The sequence below is a fragment of the Acanthochromis polyacanthus genome, chromosome 4, assembly GCF_021347895.1.
Source record: "Acanthochromis polyacanthus isolate Apoly-LR-REF ecotype Palm Island chromosome 4, KAUST_Apoly_ChrSc, whole genome shotgun sequence".
Taxonomy (NCBI): Eukaryota; Metazoa; Chordata; class Actinopteri; family Pomacentridae; genus Acanthochromis; species Acanthochromis polyacanthus.
This window is the reverse complement of record NC_067116.1, coordinates 7587680-7601558: the sequence shown is the minus strand read 5'-3', so window position 1 is coordinate 7601558 and position 13879 is coordinate 7587680. Positions and strand designations below refer to the sequence as shown.

Sequence of the window (13879 nt, the reverse complement as noted above, 5' to 3'; positions counted from 1 at the left end):
GATGTACCTTGGCCTTGGAGTTCACCTTTAATTTCTTTGGAGGTTGCTCTGGGCTCTTTGGATACAATTCCAACGATCCGTCTCTTCAATTTGTCATCAATTTTCCTCTTGCGGCCACGTCCAGGGAGGTTGGCTACTGTCCCGTGGGTCTTGAACTTCTGAATAATATGAGCCACTGTTGTCACAGGAACTTCAAGCTGTTTAGAGATGGTCTTATAGCCTTTACCTTTAAGATGTTTGTCTATAATTTTTTTTCGGATGTCCTGGGACAATTCTCTCCTTCGCTTTCTGTTGTCCATGTTCAGTGTGGTACACACCTTTTCAACAAACAGCAGGGTGACTGCTTGTCTCCCTTTAAATAGGCAGACTGACTGATTATGAGTTTGGAAACACCTGTGATGTCAATTAAATGACACACCTGAGTTAATCATGTCACTCTGGTCAAATAGTTTTCAATCTTTTATAGAGGTACCATCATTTTTGTCCAGGCCTGTTTCATTAGTTTGTTTTTTTAAATAATTATGTTAATCAACAATTCAAAAGTGATGGCTGTTTTTGATTATTTAATTTTCAATAAATTTTTATTTATTGTTACTTTTGTGAGTTTCAAGTGATTTCAGTGAGAATTGTGGGTTTTTCCTTCTTTAACTGAGGGGTACCAACAATTTTGTCCATGTGTGTATGTGTAGCTGCAGATGCACCTTAAGTTAAATGGAGTTGAAACATTTCTTGCCTTTTATCAGAGTGTTAAAAAATACGACAAGTAAAATTTTATAAGAAGCTGCTTGAACAGAGGGCTGCACAGTGACATAGTGGTTAGCACTTTCGCCTTGCAGCAAGAAGATCCCCGGTTCAAATCCCAGGGTGGGCCTGGGATCTTTCTGCATGGAGTTTGCATGTTCTCCCTGTGCATGCATGGGTTTTCTCCGGGTACTCCGGCTTCCTCCCACAGTCCAAAAATATGCTGAGGTTAATTGATAAGTCTAAATTGTCCGTAGGTGTGAATGTGAGTGTGACTGATTGTCTGTATATGTAGCCCTGTGACAGACTGGCGACCTGTCCAGGGTGTCCCCTGCCTTCATCTGAGTCAGCTGGGATAGGCTCCAACACCCCCCATGACCCTAGTGAGGATAAAGCGGTGTATAGAGAATGGATGGATGGATGCTTGAACAGAAGTAAAATGGTAATGCTGTTATTGTTTACTGCATATAAACTGTATTTTTAGTTGTGCAGTTGAACATGAATAAAGCAGAAAGACACCATCATATATGGATACAGAATATTATTTATTTTTTAATTTATAGGCATGTAAACATATATTTTCGTGTGCTACAGCATTTCATTATTAAATATCAGTGAAACAAAAGTGGCCAACCTCCATAAAAACATCAGGATTACATTTGTGGTTAGCTTCTTTTTGAATCTACAAACAAACTCTTTTGGATTTACAGTGCATGACTCATCATCTGTATCATCACAAATATGTAAAGAGAAATAACAGATCGTACAAATATATATATGCATTCCTTGAAACAGGAACAGATTGGCATCTTTTATGAAAAAAACTTCCTCATATTAAATGCAGACAGCAGCTGTCTATTAATTAAACACATAAATAAAAGCACTCACCATGTTCTGGCGTCAGTGAACATGTAAACCAGTTTTCTGCTTTTTTTAGAGGGACTGAAGATGTTTTCAGTTTCACACCGGACACACAGAAAAAGACACGAATCACTAAATATTCAGCACAAAACGCAACATTTTAACTCTTTAAACTGCGACTTTTTTAGCCGCCCCAAAATTAGAAAAACAGTGCACTGCCTACTTTGAAAATCATTATTACTGGCACAGAAGTTAAAATGGAATAATGTTGTTAGTAATAGCACATTTAACAGTACCACGAGTGACGATGGAGTTTAATGGGTCATTCCAGAACTGGAGGACGTTTTACATCAAATTTCAAATAATCCATGTAGAAAATACTAAAACATGCAGTTGTTGTGTAAATGTACTTGCCTGAGACCAAATCCTAAACTCGGAGAAAGAATGTTCGAAAATATTTTTAAAACACCATATAAGTCTGGAGTTCCCCCTAAAATGCCATTTTTCTCTTGTTCCACCCCCCTGATGGCCAAAATGAATTTCAAATAAAACAGTTCAAATTTAAATTTTTTATCTCTTTTTCTTGGGTATTATTTTTTTCATTGATGTCTCTTGTAATTATTGGATTTTTTTTATCAACATAATAATTATTAATATGCATCTGACTCACAACAACCCTGTTAGCATAACCTTTTTAGCTAGTGGAAGAAGAAGAAGAAAACAGTGAATCACATGATACGCTGGAATTAACATCAAACAGTTTTCCTAAAGAATAGGTAGAGCAAAGCTCTGTCCTCTCTTCAATTATATATATCAGTCAGTTTGTCCTCTTGGTCAGCAGTAACAGCTAGCTAAACATCTAGCTTCTACTGCCGAGAAAAAGCTAACATTAGCATGGATTAGCAACCCTGTTACTGTGATTAGAGTAGGGTTAGCAAACAAAGAATAAAACATGGAATAAAAAATGGTACCATTGATATATAAGCTGAACCAATCCAGCCTTTGATAGTTTATTACTTAATGTTGATGAATATATAGCAGAAAACTGTAAAAGAGAAGGTTTATTTTTCAAAAATTTTGAAGCCCAAATGTCCTCCAATTCTGGAATGACTCTAGTATCCTCTGAACATAAGTTTTTTTTTTTTTTTCCAAAGAACAAGAACCCAAAGCAGTGAAATTTCAGCTTCACAGTTGAGATTACAGAGTAAATTTTCTTAACTAGAAGTTGCAACTGGATGGAAAAACGAAGAGACGAGTTTTGATGAGAAATGTGGAGGAAAAAAAGACAACAAACATACACAAAAAATGACATCATCAAGCTTGCACTTCAAACAGTACAAAAATAGAAATGTTCTGATCCAAAGGTCATTTAATAAATAGTTAAAATATAAAACGCTGAACAGCCGCAACATTAAAACCACTGGCTTCATATTGTGTAGGATCCTTTAGATGCTCCTCCATGGATCCTGCACATCTTGCAGAAGCTCAATCTGATTGGGAATTGGAGAAATTTGAAGGCCTGGCCACCATCTTGAGCTCTTGGTCTTTTTCTTCAATCAGTTCCTGAGCAGTAGGAGGATGCATTGTCTTGCTAAAATGTTCAGGTGGCTGGTAGAAGTCCAAATAACATCCACGTAAATGCAGGAATCAAAGGTTTTCCAGCAGAACGTTGCAGGTTTCACTTCTCAGAGTAAACTGCACACCTGGAAGTCCACAAAACTGCAATATGATGGTAAAAGATAAAGGCTTCGGTGGTTTTAACATGGTGCTTGATCGGTTTTATTGAGGAGGATGGGATGCTTTCTGCTCCTACAGTTCATCTTTAGGGTTGATGTTGAGGCCTTGACCCCAAACAGACTGAGTGTCCAGAGCCTGGATCACCTCATCGGCCTGCAGTCGCTCCTGGACGATGAGGAAACAGAGAAGAAACAGCTTAATTCAACCTAAAATAAATACCGCATTTATAGAAATGCTGTTGTCCACAATTATAGTTTCCTTGATTTAAAGTAAGCTTCTCAAAATGATAAGATATTTAAAATAGCTGCATTTTCACTATAGTATCGTGCTGCTTAAAAGTGCACTAACATGCCAAAAATATGCTCACCTTGCTCAATAAAACACTGACAACAGTTTACATTTTACAATTTTGCTTTTGCTACTTCTCTAACTAAATGCTAATGTCAATATTTGTGCATTTTTACTTAAATAGGAGCCTCAGTTTGTGTCAGTTCACACAGAATTCAGTAAATAAGTTGCTGCACCGCCTCAGATTTTGTTCAGAATTTACTTATTTGGTATTTGGGACAAATAACAAATAAGATGCTTTTATCCAGATGGAGTTCTGTAAAACTATTTTTGTAGAATTCTGAGAATTTCATATGCTTTCAGACTTGTGTTTTCACCCTCAAAAATACCCGTCTTACCTAGGAAGTCATTTTTAAGGTTAAATATCTCCAGAAACTTATCTCTCACAGTTATGAAAATGGATGAGGACACAGACAGAATAGTTCACAGCAGATATAAAATGATCAAAGAGGTCCAGCAAAGGGTAAATTTATAATTATGGGCCTTTGAAAATGGGGGGAAAAAAATCTAAATGTTCAAACCAGGATGGTTTTGTGTCCCCAGAAAGTTCCTGTCAGTGTATATATATAAATACATCAATATATCCTACTAAAATTGCAGTTTTTGTCACTATTTTTGGTCTGAAAACGTATAGAATTCTCAAATTTTTGTCAAAGCATTTAAGACGTAGTTATGGATCCCAAATAACAGTTAAACTGAAAGGAAAATAGCTGACTAAAGATCACGATTGGACAGTTACTGCAGGTTTATGGGAGTGAAGTCAGGCTCTTGTGTTGGTGATAAGTGCATGTTTTAATGTGGATTTGTTAAAAAAAACAAACACAAAACCACAGTCCTTTGCATGCAAACTACTACTATGGACAGTTAGTTTTAGCTGTGCTCCAGAAATGATGCAAAATGATAAAGAACGACTTCAAAAACTGACCCTAAATAAGTTTTATATAAAGAGCAATAAGGGATTGATGGTGGGAGTTTTTTCACATGCAACAAACACATTCTTCTCTTTAGCATTTCCAGTTGATAAGTTTGCAAGATACAACCCAGGAAAACACCCCTCTACATGAAAAATAAGCAAATCCTGTCTGGATTACATGCAGTTAATTTCAAGACAACAAAAACATAAGAGCCAATATTTGCTAGAAAAGAAAAAGCATCAAACTTCTCAACTTTCAATGAATGTGTAAGGTTTAAAACGTGTATTTATGATGAATGCGGCGGCGGTTTACCAGCTCTCTGAACAGTGGATCCAGGGTGAACCACAGAGCCACAGCACACCTCTGCCCCCTGGTGACGGCCTTCACTCCGTGTGGATTCTCTCCTCCTGAAGAGAAACCCACCATCCTGCCACAGCGGGGCTTCACTGACGCCTGGAGAAGAAAGAAGCGAGACAAAACGATATTTATCTGCTCACATTATTCCATTTAAATCCACCTGTCGTGCTGAACAGCAGCTTTGTCGTGTCTGCGTAACACACAGCTGACTGAATGAAAGAAAACTGGTTTAAACAACAAAAACGTCACGACTCCGGCTTCACAAATGTGAAGATTTGCTGCTTTTGGATTTAAATATTTGAATCATTTCAATATATTTACAACATTTTTGAGACATGTGGATTATTGCTTGGGCATTTTCTTATTATTTAAGGGATTTTTACAAAGCACACAATACTTTGATTGACTGAGAAAAGAAAAAAGAATATTAATGCATGAGTAATTATAATTTACAGTGACAGGGAACATTTTCTGCATTAAGTACATTTTTAATGATATTTTACTGCACTTTATCTGCATATTCCTCCCTTTAAGGATCGTACTTCAACCTCACAAAACATCTACTTTGCTTGGACATTTCAAATCAGCAGAAGGATATTTAAATTATAATAAATAACGTCTATTTACGTAAATAATCTCATGGTCACTGCGTTCCTGGTCACTAAATCTCAGCAGAATCAACTCACCGTCACTGTTTTGGCGTCCATTTCTGTGAATATGAACTCTCCTCCTTCAAAATCTCCATTTAGATATAAGAGAGCACTGAAAAACAACATGTAGAACAGATTATTAATGCAGAAGCATGGAGATATATTCCACTGTAAAAACTATTTGAGTTGCAATTGAACAAATCTTTTTTTTATCTTTAGTCATAGCACTTGTAGATTCTATCAACTTAAAAATATTTTTTCCCCTTTAAACTGCCAAAGTGCAAAAAATAATCAGAAAAATCATAATATTTTTAGTTAAATTTCTTAAAATGAAGTTGCAACAGTGCAAAGTGTTCACTTAAAAGGATATAAATGATTGATTTAAGTAAATTTTACTTAAATTAGTGACTGTAAAATTATTTGTTAACTTATTTTGCAGAAACTTTATTCAATTTCATGCAACAAATTGAAGCAATTCATGTAAGTTGGTTCAAGAATTCTCTATTTTCAGGATAAATAAGTTTCATTACATGTCTGTGTTTTTAAAATTGAAATGTCCTACCTGTAGTCTCTGTACGTATAAGCTGGAGGTTCCTTCCAGCATTCGTTAGCGTCTGGATCCAGCAGACAGTTGTCAGCGTGGATGGGATGGCTCAGGTCGTTCCTGTGATCCTGCTGACCTAAAACCAGACAACAAGCAGTAAAAGTATAAATATGCATCTATACGACCTTTCACACAATAACTTAAATACATCAGAGGACACTTTGCTGCAGATTTCAATACTTTTAAAACCATCAAACCGTCAGGAAAGCTCAGAAAAGTATTTTTTTAAAGACATCTGATGGTCTTTTACTACTTTTCTTATATTTACATGTCAATAGTTTATTAATTATGTGCTAGAAGAAACATAATGAACAAAATAAAACAAACAGATCCAGACAACCAGGGCTGAATGAGTAATAAACCTAAAAACAAAAAAAATCCAATCAGCAAAATCAGTTTCTGGCTCCAACATGTCTGGATAAATTACTCCAATATTACAGTTTGACATCTCCAAGGAACATTATTAAGTAAATATAAGCCACTTTAAGGCACAACTGGACAATTTTCAAATAAAAAAAACTCCTAAATATATAACTTTGATATATAGAGATTTTTTTAGGGGTTAAATTAATGACTAGACTGTAAATCTGCTGCAAGAGTACAGTTTTTATAGTAACTAACTATTAAAAAACATGAATATAATATAATATAATATAAAATAACACAATATAATATATGATGTAATATAACTTAACATAACATAACATAACAAGCTCAGTTATCAGTATCAGTTTAAATCCCAGCATTAACTGCCTGTATCAGTGTGTTTGTGTGTGTTCGTTACCTGTGATCGCTGTTCGACACACCAGGTGTGTGTAGGAGAAGTGCAGCGTGGAGTTCAACATGAAATACGACTCTATGATCCTTCTGGCTCGCTCGCTGGTGTCGTAGAAGAGTCGAGCGCTTCTCATCGGGACTCGGCCTTCGAAGCCGTACTGCAAACACAAGAGGAAGTATAACACGCAGTCAAGACAAGAAATCAATTGTTTGGTAAGAAGTTTACTGTCACCTTTCATGTACCTGCAGGGTTTTGAGTACAGTAGCTCCTTCAAACTTCTCATTAGGAGTGTGTGGAGACGTCCTCCCTCTGTAGCCGTCTCCTGCCATAGTAACGGCCTACAGTCAAGCACACAGACAAAAATGAGCTCCAAGTGCAGGTTTATACTCTGAAATTTACTAAGTTACCATCAGTCTCTTCCATCTGACCTTCTCAGAACCAGATGATTTGTTTTTGTTTGTTTTAGAGAAAGCTTTGGATAAATCTCACTGATGAAACCAGTTTGCAGCATTCAGAGCTTTTACATCTCTAATGTCTTTTCTACGGGGCAGAAAATTTTTGGTGGTATTGCATCTTTTTTTTAAGCGTTTCTTTTAGTCTTTAGAGTGATTTTACCTATTTTGTAGTGATTTTGTGTCATTTGTGGCAATTTTGCCTCTTGTTATGGTGAATTTGCTTCTTTTTGTGGTGATATTGCATTTTTGGCTTGGAATATTGTGTCTTTTTGTGGTACTTTTGCATCTTTACTGGTAATTTCAGCCCTTGTACTGGTACCTTTGTGTCCTTATTTGTGCCTATTGTGGTGATTCAGAGTCTTTTTATGGTAAAAATTACTCAAAACTTTGGATTTTGATACCTGGAGTGAAAGTAAAGCTGATCTGTCTGCAGTTTTTAACAGAACTCAGATGTTTTTCAGCTTTAAAATGCCATGTGTCTATCTGCTGTACTGATGAAGTTATGAGGCTCAGAAATGATGGAAAAGGTTCAATGCAGACCTACCTCTATGTACTTCAAGGGCCTGTAACGCTAAAAATATTCCTGGTATGAAGGCAAAACTTTGCATGGCTACATTAAATAAACTAAAGTTACTGCAGATAAAAAATCAGCGGATTCTGCAGAACCTTATTCCAGATGTGGTTGATTTTCTATGAAATGACCCTCAACCAAAACTAAACCTGCACCGTAATATCCATCCCAGTCGTAGTGATTTAAAGTCTTTATCTTATTAACAAGGTTTGAAGTTCGTACGTGAGCCAGATGTCGGAGATCTGCACACTCCTCCTCAGATATAACGTGATCCAGAAGAACTCGCTGGGTTCCGTTCAGAGCCACAGAGTTCTGCACCAGCCGCACACTGTCGTAGAGCAACGGGCCGCCTGCACAGAAACCAGGAGATTTAGAATATTTACAGAATGCATGGTCAGAAAGGTTGGTCAACTAACAGGAAAACCTTCAGCTCACCTTCTTTGAGCTGCTGAGGAGCAACGACGGTGACGTTTTTCTTCTCTGAGATGGGAACATACTCCATCCAGCCGTCTGTACCGGAGGGGATCCTGACAGAGCAGAGGGTAGAGTTAAATTTAGAAAATTTAAAAAAAAACATTAGCAATAAAAAGCTTATTTTTATTATTACACAACAGTGCAATACAAGAAAACAGCAAAATTTCAAAGGTTTCATTGAGTAAAATGCATACAAATCAAGAAAACTCACTATACAAACGACAGATAAAAGCAACAGAGCATAAAACATTAAAAAATGTGTCATTCAGAGCAAAAACTGCAACTTCAAGCCTCCGTAACTTGAAAAAAAGTGCCAGATATTATCAACATGTGAGCATACAGTGAAAAAATAGCTGCTTATTTCCACACAGAGACATTCTCATTCATTTGGAATCGTGTTTGTGTGCGACATGAATATAAATACTGACTAGTCCACACAGCTCTGTTACAGTTTCCAGACACTCCTTAAAAAAGAAAAATATCTGGTTCTTTTGCTGCTAAATGCTCCTCTTTGTTCACCACTTAGTGACGTACAGTTGGTTTTCAGAAGCATTTAAAAATAGCTGCCTGGTGCAGCTAAAAATGTCATTTTAAAAGCGGTGAGTGTGAACCAGAATGGAGCCGCAGAGAGCTGAAATAAATCATTAATCTGTTGAGATTTGAGGCAGTTTCTCTGTGATTTCAGCACTTGACTTTACATTTTCTGTCATTTGCTCCACTAGTATTTAAAAAAATGCTGATTACAGCTGCTTTAAAGGTTTTAAAGACTAACTGTATGTAAATATATTCAATAGTGCACATTATGCTACAGCTTCTCTAATGTTTTTACCTGTGTGAGTCGTCTCTTCCACCTGTGCTGCTCCAGTAATTCTGCAAGAAAGAGAATAATCAGAACATTTACAGCATGGATTATATGCATCTTGTGCAAGTTTACAACCACTGAGTACATGAAATATGATATGTCCTCCTGAAGTTAAATCTCATTTAGTTCTATGACCTGTTTTAAAGCAACCTGAGCCGACCAAAGTTATCAGACAGGCACTAATGTGAATCACTGGATGTAGATTGTAGCTATAGTTTCTCCATTTTCTGCACATTTCACACACTTTTTTTGTCCTTTTTCTGCTATTTATGTGTTATAATTTAGCTCCACCCCACACGACTGTGATTGGTTTATTGATCAGGATAATAATGACACGCAGTCGGACCATTCTGTGCTGCAGAGTGGTCTGACTAGACAGGAAACAGCTAAAAACTGAGCAAAAAGCAAAGCAGGATAAAGCTCAGTACATGAAAATGTACCAAACAAACTAATCATAAAACACTAAAAAAAAACAGGCAAAACAAGATAGCAACTCGCAAGATTACATTTAAGAGAAACTAAATAAATACTATAATATTAACACCGTCAGGGGCAACCAAAGCGACTGAAAGCATGTGGGTCTTGAGATGTTTCTGATTTCATTGTGTTTTTGTTCAGAATGGTCTTTTAGTCAATGCATTTTTGGGTAGTTTTACAGCACTTTGGTTCAACTCCTGTTGTTTTAAATGTGTTTTATCAATAAATTCCACTTGAGTTTAAGCAAATGTTTGTGCCCACAAGTTATTAGTAAAAAGAAAAGTACAGTTTGGGTGGAATTTAGTAGCTTGAAAGTGTGAAGGTGAAATGTGCAATGTTTATTTTTTTGTGTGATATTACTTATTAGAATTATTGTCAGTATTACTTCTTATATTTTTATTTCAACATTTTTGTTTTTTTTCCTTTAGAATTATTAAAGTTATGTTGTGTTATCTTTTCTTATTTCTCATATTGAACAGGGGTGTTCTTCTATGTGTAGAAAATAGTCCTTTTAAAGAAAACAACAATACTGCATGGATTATTCGATAAAAACATAATTTGGAAACATTTAAATTATATAAAAAAATGAATCAAATAAAACAAGAGCAGATGGGAATTAAGTAAGGTAAAATACATTTTGAAAACTACATTCATCTCAGGATAAAAATGAGCTCAGCTCCAGTGTTTCGCAGGTTTTTCTAGATTAAAGCTGCAAACTAGATTTTCCACAAGTGAAAAGCCAGCATCCTAGAAGTGTAATTCTAAATCTGCAGCTTCCAGCACTGCAGCCACATAATCCTGTTCTTCTATCCATTCAGCTGCAGACAGCGTTTCTCCAGCAGGTGGTGCCGTTGAGCCGAGCATCGCTGCACGGTGGCGGCGGCACCATTGCCAGACACCTGTTACTGCAGATCTGCTCCACATGTGGATCAGCTTACCAGCAATCGTCCGTTAAATTACAACTTCTGCTCTCATCTGTGGGCAGAATTAAAGGGCGCAGGTCTGTCGATGAGAAGCCTCGGCCCGTTGCCGTGGTTTCATGAACTCACCCCTTCAGTGAAGTCCACACCCATCACTTTGCTGCCGATCAGGAGAAGCTCCAGCTCTTGTCGGTGCCTCCTCAAGTACCAGGCGGCTTCCTGTGAACCCACAAAGCAACAGTTTATTATAACATGTATTAATAAAATGCATGATGTTGTGTTTAAGTAAAATAAAGACAGAAAAGACCAGAAATAGTCTGCATATTAGGACCACTGTTTTAGCTACAAGAATCGTCTTTAACATCTTTTATTCGATTTTTGGAGAGAGCTGTCAAAGTTTTATTAGAGATAAAATATATCGCTAGTTTAACATCGATTAGAGCTCATCAGCACAGTTTTTCTGTCCTCTAGAAGGGCTCCTCTCTTGGATTTTTCGCTGCCCAAATAAAGAAAACCAGAATGAGTTTCTCTTGGCTCTGCTCGCCTCAGTGCCAGGACTAATGGAGTGTGATGGCCTCTGGTTCTGTCTTTTACTGCTGTTCCCTCCTCCAGAGTGAAAGGTTTGCTGTTTAAATACTGCAGGGTGAGAAGATGAAGCCAGAAAGTGTTGCTGTATTCATATTTTGAAGATAAAACAATGAGATTTCTTCATTATTATAATTAGTTTATTCGTAAACATAACAGACACATAACAGGATGCTGCCTCTTGTCTCCTCGTTTTCCTTCAAATCCTCATTTTTAATCTCCAGTCAACTTTACTTCCTTCTCCTCCTCCACACTCCATCATATTTTACAGCAAATATATTTAGATTTTTTGCACTTTTCCATTAACAAAAGCATGTCATTTTACATTATCTTAGCCAGAAACTGTGAAAACCCAACTGAACCAAATCTAAGTTTGAAATCATGATATTTCATCAAAATCACTTTATTCTAGATGTTTCACTGAAAAATTTGCTAAAAATAAAGGGCTTGCTCAAAGCAGATTCTGTAAAAAACAAAACTTTCTGCACTTCTCGGTGCAAGAGGGAAGCCACTATTGACTCAGCTGTGACCAACAGTCACATTAGAACAATTCTGTGAATTTTAAGTTGAACTGAAGGCTGTGAAATTAAAAACATAACTGAGAAAGTATGTATAGTGTGTGCAGTCATCTTTTTTTCTCCTCCACACTCCGTGGTATATTATAGCACATGTATTTAGATGTTTTTGCAGTTTGCCAATAACAAAAGCATGTTATTTTGACATTATCTTAGTCAGAAACCGTGAAAACCAGACTGTGATGAGCCGTTCATTTGCAAACTGAACCAAATGTAAGCTTAAAATTGTGATATTTAATCGAAATCACTTTATTCTACATGTCTCATTGAAAAATTTGCTAAAAATAAATAATTTGCTAAAATCACATTCTGTAAAAACCAAAAAATTCTATATTTCTCAGTGCAACAGGGAAGCCATTATTGACTCAACTGTGAGCAAAAGTCTTGGTACAAAAATTCAATAAGTTTTCGTCTGAGCTGCAGGCTGTGTTTACTCAGAACGGTATGTAAAGAAAATAAAAATAAAATTAGGAAACTATATAGTCTGGAGTCATCTTTTAATTTCTCCTCCACACTTCTTGGTATATTACTGCAAATCCCTTCATTAACAAAAGCACACTATTTTAAAATTATCTTAACCAGAAACTGTAAAAACCCAACTGTGATGTCATTTAAAAACAGAACCAAATCTAAGCTTAAAACCAGGAAATTACTTTTTTCTATGTGTCTCATTAAAAATTAGCTAAAAATAAAGCGTTTGCTCAAAGCAAATTCGGTAGAAAACTAAAAATTCTGCACTTCTCAGTGCAATAGTGAAGCCATTATTGACTCAACTGTGACCAACACTCAAGTCACAAAAATTCAATGAGTTTTCAGCTGAACTGCAGGCGGTGTCGAGTCAGGACAGTATGGAAAGAAATTAAAATTAAAACTAAGAAAGTATCTATAGTGCATGAAATCATCATTTTTTTCTCCTCCAATCTCCCTGATATATTATTGTAAATGTAATTTTATATCTTTAAATTTTCCACTAACAAAAGCACATTATTTGGAAATAAAGGATCTTAACCAGAAACTGTAAAAACGTAACCGTGAGCCGTTCATTTGGAAACTGAACCAAATCTGAGCTTCAAGTTTCAAGCTGAACTGCAGGCTGTGTTGAAGAGTACGGAAAGAAATTAAAATTAAAACTAGGAAAGTATCTATAGTGTGTGGAATCCTCTTTCTCCCATTTTTTTAACACCTGTAAACAGAAAATGTTGTACATGTGCATGATTCCAGGATTTTTTCCCAAATTTTTATTAATAATTGATGCAGATTTATGAGACTAAAATCCTGTAATTTTAGATGTTCCTGTTGAAAAATGAGCTCATCAGTGCTGCGGTGAACAAATTGCTCAATAAAAACACTGAATCTTTTAAACCGTGATGATTATTGCCAAACTTAAGCAGCCGGTAGCGTTTTTCTTGATGTGGTTTACAGAATAAAAGTCTCTCTTCTCCATCATTCTGGACAGGAGTTCTTCCAGAGGCTCCCGCGGGCACACTGACATGACTTTTCCTCCTCCAGAGTGACTGAAAGGCCGGATTCTTTGGCGGGGAGTTGGGTCGGTCCTGGCACCGACATCTAGGGTTCTGTAAACGAGCTCGGAGAGGCCGAGAGGGGAGGCGAACTGAGGGCCAGAGACTCTACTGTAAACTGGAGGGAGTGGAAAGGCTTCAGAGGCAGAAAAAATGCCAGCTATGAGCAGAAAACACGAGCATGCCGGCCTTCTGCCTCGATTTATCTCACACATACATCCTCACAGTCGCCCATTCATCCTCCTGCTCGCTCTGATTAGCAGCAGGCTTTCTAGGAAAAAGCTGGAGGCCAACAAGGTGCTGTTTGACGTTTCACAGCAGCTGATAAAAGTGTAAAGAAGAGAAATTCTCAGATTGAATTTTCTCTCTCTCATTAATTAGGCGGAATAGTTCTAATAACGAGCCCAGAGGAAGAAATATGTTGTCGTAAACACACTGACGTAGCAAAAC

The 13879-nt window shown here is 36.7% G+C and overlaps 1 protein-coding gene across 1 annotated transcript in view; it reads right to left on the bottom strand.

Moving 5' to 3' along the window:
• Positions 1-1267: 1267 nt before the first annotated feature.
• The window catches only part of p3h2 (prolyl 3-hydroxylase 2), a 100278-nt gene continuing 87666 nt past the window's right edge, over positions 1268-13879 (bottom strand). The window contains exons 6-15 of the mRNA XM_051947474.1: positions 10879-10968; positions 9320-9360; positions 8452-8543; positions 8239-8366; positions 7233-7328; positions 6997-7147; positions 6171-6288; positions 5645-5720; positions 4914-5054; positions 1268-3504 (exon numbers count right to left, since the gene is read on the bottom strand). Of these exons, the coding sequence (XP_051803434.1) occupies positions 3412-3504; positions 4914-5054; positions 5645-5720; positions 6171-6288; positions 6997-7147; positions 7233-7328; positions 8239-8366; positions 8452-8543; positions 9320-9360; positions 10879-10968 (1026 nt within the window). The 3' untranslated portion in view covers positions 1268-3411. The remainder of the gene's footprint in view (positions 3505-4913; positions 5055-5644; positions 5721-6170; positions 6289-6996; positions 7148-7232; positions 7329-8238; positions 8367-8451; positions 8544-9319; positions 9361-10878; positions 10969-13879) is intronic.